At 39.8% G+C, this 20164-nt stretch overlaps 1 protein-coding gene across 1 annotated transcript in view; it reads left to right on the top strand.

Moving 5' to 3' along the window:
* The window catches only part of PPA2 (inorganic pyrophosphatase 2), a 36239-nt gene extending 16747 nt beyond the window's left edge, over positions 1-19492 (top strand). The window contains exons 7-13 of the mRNA XM_054382964.1: positions 522-608; positions 1872-1998; positions 8796-8923; positions 10885-10970; positions 12417-12486; positions 18300-18339; positions 19329-19492. Coding sequence (XP_054238939.1) covers positions 522-608; positions 1872-1998; positions 8796-8923; positions 10885-10970; positions 12417-12486; positions 18300-18339; positions 19329-19357 — 567 coding nt within the window. The 3' untranslated portion in view covers positions 19358-19492. The remainder of the gene's footprint in view (positions 1-521; positions 609-1871; positions 1999-8795; positions 8924-10884; positions 10971-12416; positions 12487-18299; positions 18340-19328) is intronic.
* Positions 19493-20164: the final 672 nt, after the last annotated feature.

Raw genomic sequence — 20164 nt, 5'->3', positions numbered from 1 at the left:
GTTGGCTGTTGCTGTGCTGATGTACACATCTCAAAATACTCAGAAATATTTCATACCTAAATCTAAAAACTTAAAAATCTAATTGGGTGCTGATGTATCCATATCTAGGAGCTTGATTAGGTCAAAGTCTAGATGTTTTTGAAAGGAACTCATATTAATGCCATGGTATTCAAAGAGTACACCAATATGATTGCAGGATGTCCTAGCTTACTCCCACAGCCACATGTAACTAAAGCCTCATGTATTTAGGGTCCTCTGATGTCTTAGTCATTGCAGTTTGGTAAAGTGCATGTGTTCAGTCGTAGAGGCAGGTAACTTTTTCATAGTGTGACTTCAGTAATCTTCATATTAACTTGTTCTGAGGATGAGTTACTCCATGTCAGTTCATTGGCTGTTTGTTTTTTCTTTTCCCATTGAGCAAGCCTGTGTTCAGAAAGCTGACATTTTTATTAATCATACTAGTTAGATGAAATGCAATTCCAGATCAGCTGGTAACTGATAATTCTCTTTTCCTTTGACAGACCTGGGAAGATCCAAGCCATAGAGATAACTTCACAGGATGTTGTGGGGATAATGATCCTATTGATGTTTGTGAAATAGGTTCAAAGGTTTGTCTTTATGATGATTAATTTATAAATATTAATTTAACAATTTGGTAACACCTGGAAGAGAAGAGCAGATGAAAAACAAGAAAAGATGGTAATAGTCTTAAGGCTGACCAAAGTGTGAATAGAGGATCTGAGGAGGGAATAGGTGAAGAAGTGGTGGATAGTTAAAAAGGAGAGAAAAAGCATAATTTGGTAAAATCTGTGTACTGGATAAAAGGGAAAATAAGAGAATGTCGCTCTGAAGTTCTGTGGCTGGACAGGGAGTTTCAGGTGATGGAGGAGAGGGTTAAGATTTTGGGGAAAGAAAAAGGTTTTTTTGTTTTTTTGGGGTTTTTTTTCCCCCTATTAGCAATACTGGAGCTAGGAATAGGTGTCTGAAAGAGGAGGAGATAGGGCAGCATCATGTGCATAAACTTACAAGGCCAGACTCACAAAAGAGGTAGGTTTATTGTGGGTACAAACAGAAGTAAATCCCTCTTTTGAGGAGACAGGAAGCTGTTGAGACTTACGAGATACAGAGTGAATGGAATACAAAAAATAAGGTGCAGGAAATGCCATTAGTAGGTAAAGGGAAAGGCTCAGGTCATAGAAAATTCTACGTAACTGTGGAGGCAGCAGAGAGTGGAGCAGTCATCTGTGGTGGAGTTATGAAATTAATGAGTTTGGGAGAATGCCGTTTTGGGATAGTTTAGGCAAGGGGAAATTCAATTAGTGACCTCAGCAAAGGTGGCTTCATTTGAGGAACAGAATCTAAAGCTGAATTTTAAGGGATCCAGAAAGTTTTAAAGGGAATATTAGCTGGTAGGGAGAAGTTTCCCAAGAAAATGCAAAAAAAGAGTTGTGCTGATATTTCTGGGGATAAGGTGTGTGTTTATATGTTTGTATTGGACTCTAGAGGAAGGAACAGCAAGAGATAATTAAGACTTAAGAGGTGAGAGAAAGTCAAAAGGCAGGAATAAGTGAAAAAATTAGTATGAGATAACTTTAACTTGCAGGTTGGTGTGAAGAGTAAGAAGGTGTTGAGGGTAAGTGGGGTAGAAGAGAAGTGGTCATCTGCTTAAATGCTGACTGGAGAATTGAGGATTGATGAATAGCAGTGAAAAAGGCTGGTAACATTAAGTAGATGTTTGCTGGGTTTATAGATCTGCTTTGCAGTTCTGTTAGCTGCTGGTCAAAAAATGTAGAAGTAGTATTTTGTCTAAAATAACAGGGAAATGTTATGTGGTGTTTTCCAAATCTTTGTGAGGTTATCTTCTATTTCAGATTCGTTCTTCTGGTGAGATTGTTCAGGTGAAGGTCTTGGGTGTTTTAGCTCTTGTTGATGAAGGAGAGACAGATTGGAAGATAATTGCTATTGGTGTGGATGATCCAGATGCTCAGAAGATCCATGGCAAGTATTTTTCTTTCATAATGCAAGCTCTGTCAGCTACTTGCACAGTAGAATGATACCTGAGTTTAGGCCACGCAGGACTGAAGAGGCAGAGAGAAGAAAGGCAAAACTTTGTTTTATTGTTTAAATTAGGTGCTTCCTTCAAGGGAATGCATGTGTGCTTTGACACTAAGCTTTTGAACAGTTCTCTTGGATTTTCAGGAGGACCTGTCATGCTTAAAGCTTCAACTTCTGAAACACAACTGCCTTAGAAAGCGACCTCTTAAACTTACAGGCTTCTCTCTGATATAATTGTGCACATTTATCTGCTCAGATGATGTATCTCACTACTGTTTTCCCTGTTTGTTGCCTTTATATTTGCAAGCATTTTGTTCCATTCTGAAAAGGGCTGTACGTTTCCAGTGGTTTTGTCACTTGGAGCTGGGTTACTTCCAGAATTTGTTGACTATGAACAATTACATTTTGCCTTTTAGCTTGAAAATTTGCAAACTAAACTGCTAGTGCAGCTCAGCCTAATGCCAGCCTTAATGGTGACTGAGAAGGGGGAAATACCCTAAACTTGTTCTCCTTGTCACATTGCTTCTGGTATCCAAATGGAATTCACGTAGCAAACTTATCTATCTGGAGCAGCACAAGGTGCAATTCTGCTCACAGACTGTTCAATGAGAAGATGATACAGATGTGTTAAAACTGCAAGGAGTTAGATTTTTACAGCATGAGCAACGTGAGTGGTTAAATGGGTGTTCACTTCCTCAAATGCAAGGTTATTTAGAATCATGAGAATTAAAGGAGGAGGTTTGCCTAAAAGGTAGTGATTGTTATGAGACCAAAACCCATGTGTAGCATCAGCTCTGTAGAGTCAGAGCCTGCCCTTTCTGTAAGAATAGGGCTACCCAATAGCTTTTTAAGGAATTAAGTTTCTCAGCCATTGAGGTTTCTTGGTTTTTGAATCTAAAGAAAGTGTATCACTGGACTGGCTCTTGAAGGGTGCTTTCACATGGAGAATGCTTGGCTTGTGTGAAGGAGAACAGAAAATGAGGAAAAGGCAACTCTTGGGTTGATGCTGATTAAAATTGTTGAGCAGATGAATTATTAGATTGTGTTTATGACTCTTTAACCTCTTTGGCAGTTAGAGGTTAGGGAGTTCACCATAAGAAAATACTAATAGTTTGATGTTAATGTTAGAATCAGTTCAAACCACTTTATAATGTGCGGTGAAATGTGTCAGTAGTTAAAAGACACATAAGAAGCACTTCGTTTCTCAGCACTGTGCTGTTTAACTCTCTCCTTTTTTCCATGGAAATCTGAGAGAGTTTCATCAGAAAAGTGGATATGAGAATTTAAAAGGAGCCCACCAATGGGGCAGAACTCAATTAATGCTACTAGTTAAATAGCTCAATATGAAAGCCCTCTGTTTTGTTTGTTTTTCAGGTAATAACTGATTTGTGTCAGTTGTTACAGCTTTGGTTTGTGAGGGGACTAAAAGTTTTAGTCTAGTTTGAAGGAAAAAAAAAAAAGTGGGGGGAAAGGGATGGGATGAGCAAAACAGTGCCTGCAGTTGATTCCTTTGTTCATCCTTTCTTATCAGAGAATGGGTGCAAAACTTCATGAAGAAAACTGTCCTTCTGAGGATCAGAGAAGTGCAGAAGTGTTTATCCCGTTTAATGTTGTTTCCCTTTGAGATTGGAGCTGCTGTCCAGGATTTACAAAAGGGGGGGTAGAAGAGAAAAAAAAAAAAAGCCCTCATCTGCTTTCACGGAACATGACTGGCTTGCAATGTTTTAATAGCAATCCTTTTTCAGTCTGAAAACAAATCTGTTGAAGTAGGCAGTAAAATATATCCTTTTATATCTGTTTTACCCCCTTCCAAAAGACGTTGATTATTTCACATAAAGGGATAGCAGCTACAGATAAACTGGTATCTCCCTCAGTAATTGACATGCTGCTGTGTTACAGTGGTGGCCTCCTAGGGAAAGATGAGGCTAAGTGTTGCCTTCTAAGTCTGTCCAGTCATTTTTATATAATTTCAAATTGGACTGAGAATCATCACATTTGCTTTCAGCTCAGTATGTGCACAGCCCCCAGTGAACATTTGGAAAAGATAATTCTGCAAACCCCATCCTGAGCCCGCGCAGTGTGTTAACTCCTCTCGCTGCTTTAAGCACACCCCAGGTACTCTGTATATTCTCTTTCTGGGATTGTGATCATTCTTGTAAGTGCAATTGATTTTTCTGAGACTTCACAGAACTTAAAACTGAGCAGTCCCAAGTTCTGAGCAGTTCTCATTGTTTATTTATAGCACTCCACTGTACTGTGTCCTGCAGGCATTTATTGATAAATATTGGTTTAAATTGGAAACTCTGCCTAGAACTCTCTTTCACACAGAGCAATGAGGAACTCTTAGTTTATAGTGACAATACCTGGGGATGAAAAGCAGTGCTTAGCACCTGTTCAAGTGGGAACTGTCAATGAGAATAGCAGTGAGAATAGTACCTTTTAGGACTGACTTTGAAAGGTAATTTGTTGGAAATTATAGCAGTTAATACTGGTGGGCATGAGGACAGCCTGACTTTGAGTACAAGGTGCAAGTTAGAGGCAGGTATCTGTATAAGAAAGTTTCTTTTAAACCTGAAAAAGGCCAGTTTTAGTCTCTCTGTGTCAGGATGACCTGTGGCTATCTGAAAAAACAATCCGCTGTCTTTTTGCTCAGACAGTTGCTAAACACCCAAAGCACTTCAGACCAAACAAGTCTGGGAAAGGGCCTAAAAGCTCCTGGCACACTGAAACACTAAATCTTGGTGTGCTAGGGCTTGGCTGTTTGTGGTTTTGTTGTTGTTGTCATTGCTTTTTTGTTTGGTTGATTTCTTTGGGTTTTTTTTACTTATTTGTTAGTGTAAAACACTATCTGGGAGAAGCAGCAAATTCTTGGAGTGGGAAGACTGCTTGTTTATGTCATCATTTGGATCTAATTTAATATATTGGAATTCACATACTTACCTGATGTGCTTTACAAGGTTGGGCTCAGGTATTTTCGTGTGGTAATTTGGTCTGTATAGCATCTTTATGTTGGATGGGAGGTTTTGGAAATAGCTGGCAGTTGAAGCAAGAAGTCTGAAGCAGTTTATGAAAAGTCTGACTCTCAAAAGGTCATCTTACCTTCCCTGAGCAAAATGGACAAATCATTTTTGCTGGATGGCCATTTGATGTAATTTACTGGCCTGGAATCTTAGCATCCATTTTTTGCTATTGCTCACTTGGAAAGATCAACAGGAGTTGGTGATGTCTGCTGGCTTTGTTCCACTACCATTTGCTGGCACTGGGATAGTTAATTGTGCTGTGCTGCCTTGCTGCTTTTCCAGCATACAGATCAGGATTGACTTTACAAGTTAAGTGATCAAAACCTAAATGGCAGTAACAAAGCATATTGCATATTTTATGCTGTCATATATTGTTATAGACCCTTGCATGTGAGTGTATTTATATGCAGAGAAGCAGCAGAGGCCCTGAAAACCTTTATTGTGGATTTTTGTAAGCATTCAATATATAAAAAAAATTAATTATCTGTACTGAGTCTCCCCTCCTACCCCCTCACATCGTGCTGCACAAAATACACCAAATGCCTTTATATGGAATGAGATGCTGTTTCCTGTAAATGTTTATAAGATGTTATTAAAAACATATGTCCTCTCTTCCCACAGACCTTGTTTAAAAAGCTTGCTTTGAGCATGTTGTTTTAGCTTTCTTTGCAAGAAGCAGCATCTGTTGTACTAAAAATGGTAGTTTTGTGCAAGTGCTTTTGTTGCTCTTTTTTGTAAAGCCAGATAGAATAGATTCTATAGAATTGGGATCTGCATTTGCACTGGCTCACTCCCTTCACAGAGAGCTAGCAGCAGTTGTCTGTGCCAACATCTATAGAGATTGTCCTTATCGACACTAAACTGCAACCCACCATAATGTGGTTAGCCATTTATTTTTAACTTTGGTGTCTAAAAGAATGGGGCCTGTGGTTGTATGTAGCCAGTATAAAGAAATGACCACCTAGAGCCCAGTGGCTATGTGCTGACAATGTACCTGCAAGAACCTGACCTTTCTGCTCTGTCACTCTGACCAGGCTGTGCTTGCAGAGGTAAAACCACATTAGGTCAAGTACTGGGTTACTACTGTACTTGTGCAGCTCTTTTGACATCAGTGTGAGTGTGTAGCTCCAAGGGAAGGTAAGCCGACAGGAAAAAAAAAAAAACATCTAACAGTGTCAACTGCAGAAAAGACATGTAAGCTTGTGGGGGGGTTTGCTGGTTTTTTGTTGTGGGTTTTTTCTTTTTTCTTAAATTATTTAGGCTCCATTTGATGCTTAGTAGCTGTCCTTCATAATAAAGAATAGTGAGGGGAAGTATGGGCGTGATGGAGAATAACTTGCGAGCAACTAAGGAAACAAAAGCAAGCACTGTCGTTCCCCCCCCTTTAAGTCTCCAAAACTCAAATATACAGCTGGTATTTCAGGGGCCGCACAAAGCTGTAGCATTATTCTATGTAGTTATTTTGCCTACACAAGGTATTTTCCAGAGTGTGAAATGATGATGAGATGATTCTGTCCATGGAGATGGTCATGCCTATCTTCAGGAGGTAATAAAAACCTGCCCCAAAGCCTAGTCTAATATTTGAGTCATCTAATGAAATATAACCAGGTGAGGAAGGGCCAAGTTAGTAGAGAGTCAAGCACTTTTGCTAAGCAGGTGTTGTGGGAGTAAGAGGCAAGTAGGAGGATTTGAGGTACAGAATTAAGAGGAGGTTTGGACCAGGAACCAGAAAAAAGTGTTGTATCTGGAGATACAAATCTGGAGTTCATCCACTGCTAGGAGCCAAGGAAATTGTTTTACAGATTTGAGAAGAACAGCATGGTAGACTGGTGCCCAGAAACCCATTTGAATGGGAGCTGCAGTTTTGTTAGTGTCCAGTTTTAGCTGCAATTTTATTAGCCTTCCTCCAACCAAGACCCTGACCTTTTCTAAATAATTTCTCTTGGTTGGTCTCATTCACCCACTCCAGTGTAAGGGTTCTTGTGCTCTTAAACATGTGTCCCAGCTAGGAGACCTGCCTCTAGCACAGCCTTGTGTGTCCTCACTTTGTTCTGGGATTGTGCCAGTGAAATCTTCTACAGGCAGATGGCCAGCAGCCAAGTTCAAAATGTGTTTTACTCCAAGTCCCTACATAGGGTTCTTCAAAGTTTTATGGTTTGTTCTTTGGGTAGTGTGTGATCCAGTGGACTTCGGGAGTAGTGTCTATCAGATGCTTGTGAACGCTCAACCTCTTCTCACATAGGTTTCATTTTACAGTTCAGTCCACATGCCATCTCACTTGGTGGTCTACAGAGAATTGAATGATTTGTAGCACAAGACTTTGTCCATGTTCACAGACTAACTTTTAAAAAGACACTTTAGGATGGAAAGCACTCGACTAGATGTCAGTTCCACAGACTGAGCAACTCTGAAAATCCATCTGGGATCAGTGCCAACCATCATATGCCAATGAGTGGGGCATATCTGGGGGAGAAGAGAATGAAGTAGCCAAGCAGCATGGAGAGAGAGTAAGGAGTTAAGACATGAGAAATGAGCAAGTGACTTGCAAAACGCTGGAGGAGGAGACTAACAGCATGGAAGGTAGCCTGGGCAGTGTGAGGTTATGAAATAGATGGAAGACCACAAGAAGAAGTTAGTTCCCATTTCTGCCAGAAGTGAATGTAGGAGGGAAATAGAGAAGAATTACACCAGCTACAAAAAGTATTTGGCTTTCAGAAAGGACAAAAACGTTCGTTGTATCAGAATCAATTAAAATTGTATTGAAGGCTTTTCCATATGAACATATTTCCAGAAGGTTAATTTGCCAAGGGGATGATAGGCACCACCTCTCTGCAAGTGACAGGAGTGATGGTCGTCTCATGGGGACAACCCAGTGAAGTCTGACATGCAGAGCAGAAGTAAGCTTTTAAGCTCATGAGCTGTATCTTTGCTGTAGCTGCTTTGCTCTGCTGCTTGAGCAGAATTACAGTGTGACTGTTTAAATCTTTCTGTACCCGCTGTCCCAAGGGTGCCTGGCAAATGGCATACATTCCTCTGTGTCCTGTTGAGTCTTTGTGTGGCAGGATTATAGAAGTAAAGGTAGAGGTGGCTCATCGTTGTGAGCGTGTGTACTTATCATGGGGTTATCAGTAGAGTTAGTGTTCAGTGCTCCTGGCATGTATCTGTTTGGTATCTAATGGGCTGAATTTGGAAGTAATGTGAGCAAAGGGATGCCTTTAATATAACTTTTGAGAAGTCAAGCTTGTATTTTGTTGTGAGGTGCTGGTTTAAAAATCCATGTGTTGAAATTTGGCTTACTAGCTATTCTTCCATTATCAAAAAACGCTTGTAGTCCCTGCGGTTGCTGGGGAAAAACATTTACCTTACTGAATAATCTAGTATTGCGAGAGGTGCCTACTGAGATGAAAGCCTATAAATACGGAATTTTCTTCCTCTTCTGTCACAAATATGGTCCTTATATTCATTGTCCCTTTGGGTCTTAATTAGTGAAGGGTGGGAGGCAACTGGTTTACCTGTTTAGTGTGGTTGTGAAATCATAAGACACCAACTACAGGCAGCTAATGTAATAAAGTGAAGTTCCCCAGTGATTTTGAAACTGCTCAGTGAAATCAAACTGCTTGCAGACCCCTTATGAGGCTTTAAAAAAGAATGTTAGAAAAACTATGAGTAAAAATGACCAGTCCTCTTTTATTTTGTTTTCCTCCCTTTTTTAACCTACAGGTATTGATGATGTCAGGAAGCACAAACCTGGTTACCTTGAGGCTACGCTTGACTGGTTCCAATTATATAAAATCCCCGATGGTAAACCAGAAAATCACTTTGCTTTCAATGGAGAATTTAAAGACAAGGTGAAAATAATCCAAAATTAAAGATGCATTGTTTTGTCATGTGTACAGGGGAAGCTTTAAAAAAAAAAAAAAAATTATATTGAGAGACCTTTAAGCACAATTTATTAGACTAGGAATAAATTATGTTTGCTGCCTTCCATTTTATTCAGGGAAATGCATAAGTTAGTAAAGGAAGTCTGCAAAAGAACATTCACTCCTAATCCTGACAAGACTTACACGCTCATCTATATGTTTGTAGGGTTTTCTCACAGCATTTTCACTCTCCCTGGCAGAGGAAGAGTGCAACCCAGATAGTCTTTTTTTTTTTTTTTTTTTTTTTTTAAGCCTGTGCATTTTAAGCAGGCAAGAGGTTGCAGATTTTCTGATGCTTGGTATTTGCTGAAGGTATACTCTTTTCTGGTAATTCTGTGTAAAAGCATTTGAACTGGTTTTGATTTCAAAGCTGAAAAAAACTTGTTCCTTCTTTTAGGAAAAAAAATGAATGGCTTTTTGAACTATTTGCAGTAAAAATGGGCAGTGTTTGAAAGGAGAGTGGACCTTGCTGAAGAAAATACCATGATTTTTCCAGAGGAAATTGGGTGTGATTTGAGTAAAAATCCTTTGCACACTCTGCAGGCTTTTTTTTTTTTTTTTTTTTTTGGCAAAGAATCACAGGTCCCTAATGAATGATGTCAATATGTCAGTTAGTTCAGCCTTGCAGCATGCTATCAAAGTTATAAAATGCCTTCTAAGCACCACGGGCAACTTGACATGTTTTGTCTTGTTGAAGAGATGCTGTGCTCCCCTCTGCACTGAATCTGACTTTTAAATCAATCAAATGTAGAGTTGTAAGGCTTGATAACCTGATCTCTCTCCTGTCCTCCCAGGACCTGCTCTCGGATTTTCCTGCTCTGTAAAGCTGAGTGTTGCTCTGCAGCAACAGTTTAACAGTGTCAGGCCATTGGAGTTGAGACTTGAGGCATGAAGTGCCCCAGGGTAGCTGGTTTGGAGCACTTGGGTAATTCTCAAGCATTTTTAGAGACCCAGGATGTAGTGAAGCAACCATGGCTATGCTCCAGCAGCCCTGGTGGAGTTCATAATGTTCCAGTGGCATTTGGCCAAGTCACTTCTTGGTAGGAAATGTGAATGTTCTGTTGGCAGCTTTTTGAAAGCCGGTCTAGATATCACCATCTGGACACTGAGGCCATGTTTTACGTTACTGTTTTGAAGCTTCTTTGTCCCTGCCCTCAATATTATTTTTGTTTTCAACAAACAGAAACAATTAAGCAATTGACATCTTAATGTTACTGCAAATGCTTAAATGTATGATTGGGCAATTAATGAAGTAAATGCAACTTTTGCCACTAGAGGGGAAACCTCAACTCTGCACGTGTAACAGAACAGAAGAGTCAAGAGTTCACACAATTTGTCCCATTTAGGACATGGTACAGATTCCTACAGCTGTAGGTGTCTGCTTAGCATCTAGTGCTGATACCATATTTTTAATGGAATTGGAGAATTGTTAGGGTTGGAAGGGACTTCAAAGATCATCTAGTTCCAACCCCCCTGCCATGGGCAGGGACACCTCAGACACTAGATCAGGTTGCTCAGAGCCACATCCAGCCTGGCCTTAAAAACCTCCAGGGCTAAGGCGTCTACCACCTCCCTGGGCAACCTGTTTCAGGTCCAGAGATCATCCTCGTGGCCCTTCTCTGGACATATAGAGAAGGCGTTTTTGTGTGCAGCCTTCATGTTTTCCGGCTGCAAACTGAGGGAAAGTCCTGAATGCATTGCCAGTGTATTTGATACAGTCAAGTGTGTTTCTTTTCATAAAAAAGGTGTTATGTTTTCCAGAAATTTAATGAGGCCTCAAAGGAGGCCCCTGAAAATAACACATGAAGCAGTATGCTTTAGTACTCTAGTTCTGTGGCTTGTGGTTTTTTTTATTAATTCATAAAACTTTTTTCATTGGTGTGAACTAGGATTTTGCTGTTGAAATTATTAAATCCACCCATGAATATTGGAAAGCTTTAATTCACAAAAAAGCTGATGGAGGTGATATTAAGTGGTAAGTATGCAGTTGCATCTTTTCTTCTTTGTATCATGCTATACTAATGGCGTTCAACATGTGGCAGCTATGCATGAACTACTTAAGATTATTTTACTTTGAGATGACAGGAATAGTCATGGCTTTGATGATTAGTTGATAATAGACTATGAATATCTAATTGCAGATTTGTGATGATGATGATTTACTGACAAGTGGTTCCAAAAATACACTGAATATATAAAAGTGACCTAGATTAGTTCAGCTTTGGCGAATCGGGCCCACAGTGTCTCATTAGGATGATTTTGGGAGAATGATGGCATCCATGCAAATGTCACTGTTATTCCATCCTTCAGTGCTGTATTACTCTGTTGCAAAATTCTATTGGAGCTTAGCTTTCCATAGTTTTATAGTTGTTCTCTGGAATGAGAGAACCGAGTTACTGTTCTTTACTAGCCTTTGTCCTGATCTTAATTAAACTGGACTTTATTAAGCTCTCTGGACTGGTTTACATCGGCTATTCTTGCACCAGAGGCCCTGAGGAACAGGCAGGTACCTTTGCTTTGTGGTTTCCAAGGGCTGTGTGTTGCTGTTAGCTAAACCAGAAGCTAAAGGCTGTGGGGAAGGTTGTGCTCTGGTAGTCACTGTCACCTTGTAATTTATTGGGAATATGTGATGTTCTGTCTTGGAGATAATTGAACAACTTAGCGGTTGGACAGGTACTTCTACTTCAGCCTGGCAAGAATACTTAATGTTTGGCCTTGGTAATTTCAGAAAAACTTCAAGCTTCATGTTGATGAAATGAAAAAATATTGAAGATTTCAGTTCTGCTTTGAAGAATTGAACCTCTTGCTGTTTTCTGTGTAGGACCTTAAAAACCAAAGTCACTTTTGATGTGAAAGGATATGTATTAGTGTGGAAACATTGCTGCTAAGTTTTTGGTCCCAGAGTTTGTCTGCTCTCTGGAAGCAGTACAGGGATGTGCTGCTTTATGTAGGAGCAGAATTTTCACCCATTTTCCCTCCTCCTTGTTAAATGCTGCAGGCAGGTTACTACAAATCAAGGGCGGTCCACCACAGAATCTGTCCATCCTGTAAGGCACAAGAGATGCCTTCTGTGCTAGCCATGTAGGTGTTCTGGAACTCCCCAAGAAGTACCAGTTTGTCTTTGCTGACTTCCAGGGGCATTTAGTTTCTTAACTGTGATGCTCTGAACTGTATCCAAGTGAACTGCCAGAATGACTGAGTATGGCTTGCATTAATATAGAATATATTGTCTAAAAGGCTTCTAAGCCCCAAAGAAACAAAAAACAGCCATTAACACACCTGCTCCCTTCCCGCTTTACTGGCTGCTTTGTGGTTTTGACTTACTCATTTCTTGCAGATACACATTTCTGAGCTCTTTATGTGAAGGTATCTTTTTTCCTACTGCTAAATAAAACATGGTGGTTTTTTTTTTTCATTTCAGCACAAATGTTCTGGTGAGTGGCAGCCCGTTTTGTTGCAGTGAGGAGGATGCCCGATCGATCGTGCAGTCGGTAAGGATAATATTTACTTTAGGTTTTTCCCCTCCACCCGTGTGTTTTTAAGAATGATTAATAGGAAAAGAAGATTCAGAGCTGAAAACTGGAAGAAAAAACAAGTAACTGAAATGGTCCTTAAAAATTCAAGGCATGTTCAAAATTCAAAAGGAAAAATGCAAAGGTTGTGGGGGAAATGTACAAACCTTTCATTGCAGTGGTCCAATTGTGCTTTCTGGCAGGTTCATTACTGTTCTGGTGGGGGTTTTTTGTTTTGTTTTCGTTTTTCTCCCTCTCCAGTGCTGTTTCATCTGATCCTGAATAGCAAGATGGACTGCTATTTGTGTCTAGCCTGCTGTCTTCTCTGTCTCCCCTGTTGCCATGAGTTACCACCCAGTGTTAGAACTCATTGACTAGCTGACTGTAGTCCCTAATCACTAAAGAGATCCTTTGTTTGTCTACTTGCATAATTAAATACATTGCTGTAGGAGAGGGGATGTTTTTTTTCAGTGTTCCTTAAAGAACGCCTGTCATATTCAGAAAATTAACATAAAATTAAAACATGCAGATTTCCTGTTAGGCAAGAAAAATGTCCTGCAGGTCTGATGCTTTCATGTGCAAATGCTGGTGGAGGAGAATTTCTTTCATTTAAAATACACTAGTTTGGATGTCAGAAATTAAGCAAAGGTAACAGAAATTACATGGAGAAAAGTATCTTTAAGTATTGCCTGGTTTGTGTTTTGTTTTGGTTCTTTTAACATCTGCCTTGACTGAGCCTGTGCTGATGACCACATGAGTGTGGCAGGTATTTTGTACACATGCATGGCTATCTGGGCAGCCAGTGCTTTGCCTCAGTAGTCACAGTACTTGTGCAAATTCAGGTGTCAGAGGAGGCAGTATTTACTGTCTGTGCAGCTAGCATTCCAATAGCATTTCTGGTAAGAATGCATTGTGCCAAAACACCACCCAGGACAAGCAAATAAGATTGCCAGTTGATAGGAAGAGTCTTAAAGAAGTGTCAAACCTCACTGCTTTTCCTATTCAGATCTCGTGCTTTCAGCATTTCTTTAAAAGTACCTCTGTGGTTGCATTTGTGAATGTTGATTAATGAGATTGTAAGTTTTAAATAAAAAATCATTTTGGTTTTCAGATATGTTTTTAGGAATGTCAGTCACAGCTATCTGCAAAAATCTACTTCCCCTATATTTGGAAATTTACAATAACTTTTAGTGAGTGTTTAAATGCAACTAAAATTTCAAATTCAGATGTATTTGTGTGGTACCAAACCTGCAAAGATACTTTGTTTTGCATTTTGTGCTGTTTGTGCTTTGAAGCATGTGTGGTAACTATTGGTTAAAATCAGCAGTATCTGTTAGTTTGTCTATTTTCCCTGGTTTTTGTGGGGGAAGGCTAGTAAAACCAGCTTACAAATTAGGTACCTTGTATCAAACTAGGATGTCTTTTACTATAAGCTGCTTCCCTTCTTATCAATTTTTATAACTTCTTGGCTTTTCCGTGCCTCACATTTTCTTTTAAATGATACTGGTTGTGTGAAGTTGTCATCACATACTTTCCATTGTTCTGTTTCAGTTCAGTATTTTAATGTGTCTTTGTAGGGTACTGTCTCTTGGTATTTTTCAGACAGGGAAAAAATGCAGTGCCCTTTAAAATACTGCTTATACTGCACATGATTTCCAGTCTAAGAAAACTAAAAAAAAGTAAAATGCTCTTGAAACATGAATGGTGGACAGTCAAACTCTAAATATAATCATGGAGGTTGACTTGCACATTTTAAGCAGATATCTTTTTGTCTAGTACATTACACTGCCCACTTTGGTTGTCAGACATCTCTTTCAAACTGAAGTGAAGTACGTGTGAGCTGGCTGCAGAATTTTAATGGCTCTGGTAATTTTAAATGAAAGCTGCCTGTGTCTGTCTGGGAATTTTGTTTGGGTTTTTTGTTTGACTTTTTTGTTGTTGTTGTTTGTTTTTTAACTAAAGGCAGATAAATTTTCTTCTAATTAATGTTAATCTATAAACTTTTGAATAAAAACAGAAGAATGAAAGCTGAGGTAGAGGTTTTTGTATGCAAGTGCAGTGAGAAACATCTTTCAGTTACTACAAAATTTCTGAGGTACTTGTGCAGGAGAGTTAGTTCCCTGCAATTCTGTTTCCTGAGTCAGACTCCAATTATGGAATTCTGGAGTGGGTACTAACTGTCATCAGTCAGGTATACTGAGGTATCAAAACAAAACCAAAAAACTCAAAAAAAAACCCCAAACCACACAAAACCCCCAAAGGCCAACACTCAGTATTGTTCTAAATATTTTTTCTTTTATGATAAGCAAGGGAACTATTATCTAAGAACCAAATGGAATACAAACAAGTTCTTACTAAATTGTGCAGTAATCACAACCTCATATAGATTTGGATTGAGTAGGTCTCAAGATAGTCCTATTGATTTCAGTAGGATTTATTTACTATTTATCCTTTCATTAGGGACTAGAATGGCTTGTCTGTATTGGGAAATTTTCACTTCAAGTTAGTTTCCAGATGGTGGGCCCTGTGTACTGTCATCTGTGGTGGCAAACTAGGAATGATTCTACATCTGGTGAAGATGACATATCTATATAGTCCTAAAGAAACAAGATAATTATTGCCTGTAGGAACACATACTGAACATCTGAACCAGCCAAAATTGCACCAGCCCCTTGCAACTACAAACCCAGTTGAATTTTAACACTAGGTGGTGAAAACTTTTAGTGTTCTCTAGCCTCTGAAAATTATTTCATCTCTTTCTTGGCTCCACTCTTTAGTGTATGCTGAAAATTCAACCCAGGAGGAATAGAGCTGTGTAGCTGAATGTGTTACTGCTAAGATGTACTGCTTATTTCAGGCTTTTAAGTGTTGCCATCTGTAAAACTGAACAGGACAGCCAAGCCTTTGTTTAACATTAATCCTGAGAACTGCTTGCTCCTTTGCTCACTTGCTCTGTGAAGAAGCTGCTGGGGACTTTTCAAGTTGGAAAATGTCCAAGACAATCTATATATAGTTAGTAGAGCAGTGTTTTGCAGACTGGTCACATAATTCTCCCCTTATGAGAAAGTGAACTTTGAGAGATGAAGTCACTTTTTGATAAAATGCAGAACAGTGTCCTGTAGGGGAAAAATTTTGGCTTTTCTTGATAATTTAGAAAACCTCCTATAAAATTTGAATCTATGTATTTGCTAATGTGTTTTGAATAAATCAGTCCTAAGCAGGAAACTCTGTTAGCTGCCCTTCTCCCTGTGTGTTTCTGAGAGGATATTTCCATTTGGAACTTAACCAAAGCAAGTTTGGTGGGTTTTTTACTCTGACTTATTTTGGTTAGTTGGGTTTTGGTTTGGTTTCTTGGTTGTTTGGGGGTTGGTGGTTTTGTTTGTTTGTTTAGTGTGTGTGTGTGTGTTCTTTGTTTTTAATTGCTCTGGTTTTTTATTTGTGGGCTTTTAAAAACCATGTTCCAAATGAAAGGGTTGTGTAGCGAAGAGATTCCTCGTTCAGTGAGATGAGTTTTTGATCTGTTCCTGGCAGGAAGGTGTTGAGTCTTTACCTTACATTTTTTTAACCAATTATCCCAGAAGTGTCAGACACCTGCTTATACATGGTGACTACTAGTTCTCACTGCATTATGAAATAAAATTGTGATTTTATTGGGAAGAGAGGCGATGGTCTGGTGTTAAGGTCTGGAAGATGCTTTATCTGGAGCACAAGAATTCTCCACCATGTGTAAGAAATCAGGAAAGGAAGGAAAGAGACCAGCATGGCAGAGTCAGACCTGCTGGTCAAAATAGAGGGCAAGAAGAAAATGCACAGAAATAGGAAGCAGGAGCAGGTATCCTGGGAAGAGTGTAGGGATGTTGTTCAGTTGTGTAGTGATGCAGTCAGGAAGGCTGATGCTGAACTTGACAAGGGCCACAACAAATAATAAGGGCTTCTACAGGTATGTCAGCCAGAAAAGGAAGGTTGAAGAAAGCATACTCCTTGCCCCCACCAATGAACATATCTGGCAAACTGTTAACAGTGGTTGAAGAGAAGGCTGAGGTACTCATCTTTTTTTAACTCTGTCGTCATTGGCCGGCCTTCTTCCCACACCTCTTGAGTGGATGGACCTCAAAGCAGGGACCGTGGGAGCAAAATGGCTCCTGCTGTAAGAGATCAGGTTTATGACCACTCAAGGAACTTGAACATCCATGTGTTGGGGACCTGAGGAGATGAATCCCAGAGTCCTGAGGGAATTGACTGTTGTAGCTGCCAAGACACTTCATATATTATATGAAAAGTCCTGGCAGTCAGGTGAAGTCCCTGATGACTGGCAAAAGGGAAACATTGCGCCCATTTTTTAGAAATGGTCAAAAATGGTCAAGCTCACCTCTGCCTGGGAAGATCATGGGACAGGTTGTCCTAGGTGCTACGCTAAAGCATAGCAGGACAGGATTTGACAGCCAGCATGGCTTCATGGAGGGCAAGTCCTGCTTGACCAACCTGATGGTCTTCTATAATGGAGTGACTATATCAGTGGACAAGGGAAGAACAATGAATGTCCTCTGTCTGGACTTCTGTAAGGCCTTTGACACCATCCCCCATGGCATCCTTCTATCTGAAGTGGAGAGATAGGGATTTGTTGGGTGGACTGTTTGGCAGATGAGGAATTGGTTGGATGGTCACATCTAGAGCAGTGGTCAACCTCTGTACTGTCTTAAGCCTGTCTCTGGCTTCTGGATCAGCCTGCCTGCCTGCAGGGTACTGCTGCATTTGCATTAATGTCTTCATGTGTCGTTCAGTGGTGGCAGGAAATTTCACCAGGTGCTCGCTGTGCAACTTTGTCCTTCTGAAGCTTCAAATGGCTATAAACCCTGCCTTGGAGGTGGTTTCTTTTTTGCATAGTTCACCAAGCTGGGTTTAATTATCTCCTTGGGTAAGTGAAGTTGGGAGTGGTCTTATGCCCTGGTCAAGGCCAACATCCACATGATTTTTGCACTCGATTTGTGTGTGCGAGTGAGCATGGCAGGATTTCTTGTGCTGAGATGCTCTCTTCTATCCCATCAGTTATTGGCAGTTGGACAACTCAGCTCTTGGTGAAGAGCTGATAGGTGGTGGAGGGAGGGTTGTTGCTACACAAGTAACTAGCATCCTTGTGGTGAGGCAGGTTGCTTCTAGCTAGTTTTAAAACTGGCTTTAATTTTGACCTTGAAGTAGTAGTAAGACAAGATATGCCACTGCCACTGCATAGTGGTGAGTCCAGCTTTGGAATGGACCTGGACTTACAAACCTCCATTTTAAAGTATTTGTCACTTTCCACAGAACTGAATCATATTGCATCGAAATGTGGTTGTAAAATAGCTTAACTGCACATTTATTTGAAAAATATATGCCTATATGTAATTGTGGGTGTGTATGAATATAATTGCATGTATGCCTTTATGCTGAGAGGGATAGTAGTGGATTTGGGAAGGGAATTTTACTCTTTATTATGTAAATGGCAAGTCCTGTAATCCTCAAAGAAAAAACATAGGAAAATTCCTTTTACCTTAGGTAAGGTGTTAATCTATCACTCATTACTAGTGTGTTTCTTTTGTCATTTATGAGCAACCAAAAAAATGTGTACAGTAGTGTGGGGAGGGGGAGGAAGAGAAAATCTGTGCAGTAGATCATTGTGTGGGGGCAACAGAATGTTCTATTTATTAACATCTCTTGACCCTAGCAGTATCAAAATATCTTTGTGCTTTGGTGCTACCTGTGAAACTTCAACTCAACATTGATATGTTGGTTTCTGTTTGTTGTGGCTTTTCTAGGCACCAGTGCCCGTGACTGGAGATTCCCTTCCCCCAGAAGGTATGCTTTTGCCCAAATGCCATGTGATTTCTTTAAATTGTTTGCTTCAAAAATTGACATAAGAACTGTTGTGTTGCCAAAAGGTGGGTTTATACACATGAGAATCATAATCCTTATATTCTGTCAGACTGTAATGCTTGGCTGCTAGTAAGTATGACATGGGCAGAAATTCATGAAAGGTTTGTGGGAGGTTGCTTGTGAGTGTGAGTCAAAGTGTAGTTCAGAAAAAAAGATGAAGACAATTTTTCTGTCACTGATTGTGGAAGGCAAATGTATCCTTTTTAAAGAAGAAAGGTTGCTTTGCCTTAGTGTTTCTCATTCTTCACAGTAGCTCACTAATCAAATAAACAACCCCTTCCCTAAAAGTGACATAACCGTGCTTAAGTTTCAAAGGTAAGTTCTGAAAAATAAATTCTCTTTCACCGTTAGGACTGTTCTTCATGTTAACAGAATGTTTGTTTTTCATCAGGAAATAAGCATGCATCCTACATTTTCGTTACCTGCTTGAAAAAAAGGAGAGGTTTTTTTCCAACTGTGGAGAAGACATACATGCTTTTTTGAGATGGGAGGGGTTACAGAAACCCTAAGAAACTTAGTCATGAGTTGAGTTGCAGATGGTTTGCAAAGTAACATCTGTGTAGCCCATGTCATGGGAAAGCAAGTTGCATTCCTTTTGCCCTTATATGGTATGCCAATAAATAGCATTTATTTACTGAAGTATGGCATCTCAGACCTCTGACAGACAACTGAACATGATCTGCCTGATCTTTGGTGTATTCTAGGGATGGTCACTTTGCTGTTTTAAGTTGTTGCAGGACTGTTTCAGCCAAACTGAACAGATCCTTTTTTGAGGTTGTGCTTTACACAGGCTGGGGATAGAGTTCACCCAGGAGCATGGTTATAGGAGAGGAGGTTGTTGCTTCTTCGTTTGTCTGGCTAGTTGCTTAGAACTAATGTGGTTCCTGATGTCTTTTGTTTGTTTGTTTTAGTTGATTCCTGGTACTTTTTTCCGAAGTGATGGCCACAGTATTATGAAGCTGCATCATCAAATCTTAAATTCATCCTTTTTTTGAAGACAGGCAAAAGCACCAATTGTTGGATTCCTGTTGAAACAACTTTTCAGCTTGTGTAAGCCTTCTCTCATGTAAATAAACACTGATATTGTAAAATGAATGTTTCCTTTTTGTGTATTCCTTTGTGAAGGGTGGAGCAGAGGGAAGGGGAGGACTGGCTTGCTTGTTTGTTTCTGAATCTCAGAACTTCAGAATTGCTCCTGTCCACTCACAAAGTATGGCATCAAATGAGATGGGAGATAAGGTGTCTTCAACCTTGTTCTCCAGATTTTGGAATAATTCTGCCATCAGGTGCTTAGAAGACTCTTAATTCGTGTCTTATGACTTGTCTGGACACCCTGACTGTAATCCTTTCCAAGCAGATAATTATCGTTATGTAATAAGCTTAAAAGTTTACTGTCGTCTTTAGTATGTGACTTGTTCCTTCAGTTGTATTCACTTTTGTGCCCAGTTGTCTTTGCTTCATGAAGTTATGAGCAGAGCACGTTTGCTTAGAAAAAACAAAAGCAACTCCACTCTAAAGAGTAATTCAACTAGGAAGGGCTAATGCCATACAACTGAAGGATGCATGTGTACTCTCTACTACATCCTGTTTGGATAACTTGTGTGTTTCATCACACAGGAAGGACGTTCCTTATGGAAAACTTCCATTTTTAGAATTGTTTATGCCTGAAGGCTTTAGATAGTGTCTCATGAAGTGAGACAAGGTTAATAGAATGCATAGAACTGAGCTTTGTGTTTTCATGGTAAAA

Source organism: Indicator indicator, chromosome 8 (genome assembly GCF_027791375.1).
Source record: "Indicator indicator isolate 239-I01 chromosome 8, UM_Iind_1.1, whole genome shotgun sequence".
NCBI lineage: Eukaryota > Metazoa > Chordata > Aves > Piciformes > Indicatoridae > Indicator > Indicator indicator.
This window is presented reverse-complemented; position numbering and strand designations above follow the sequence as displayed.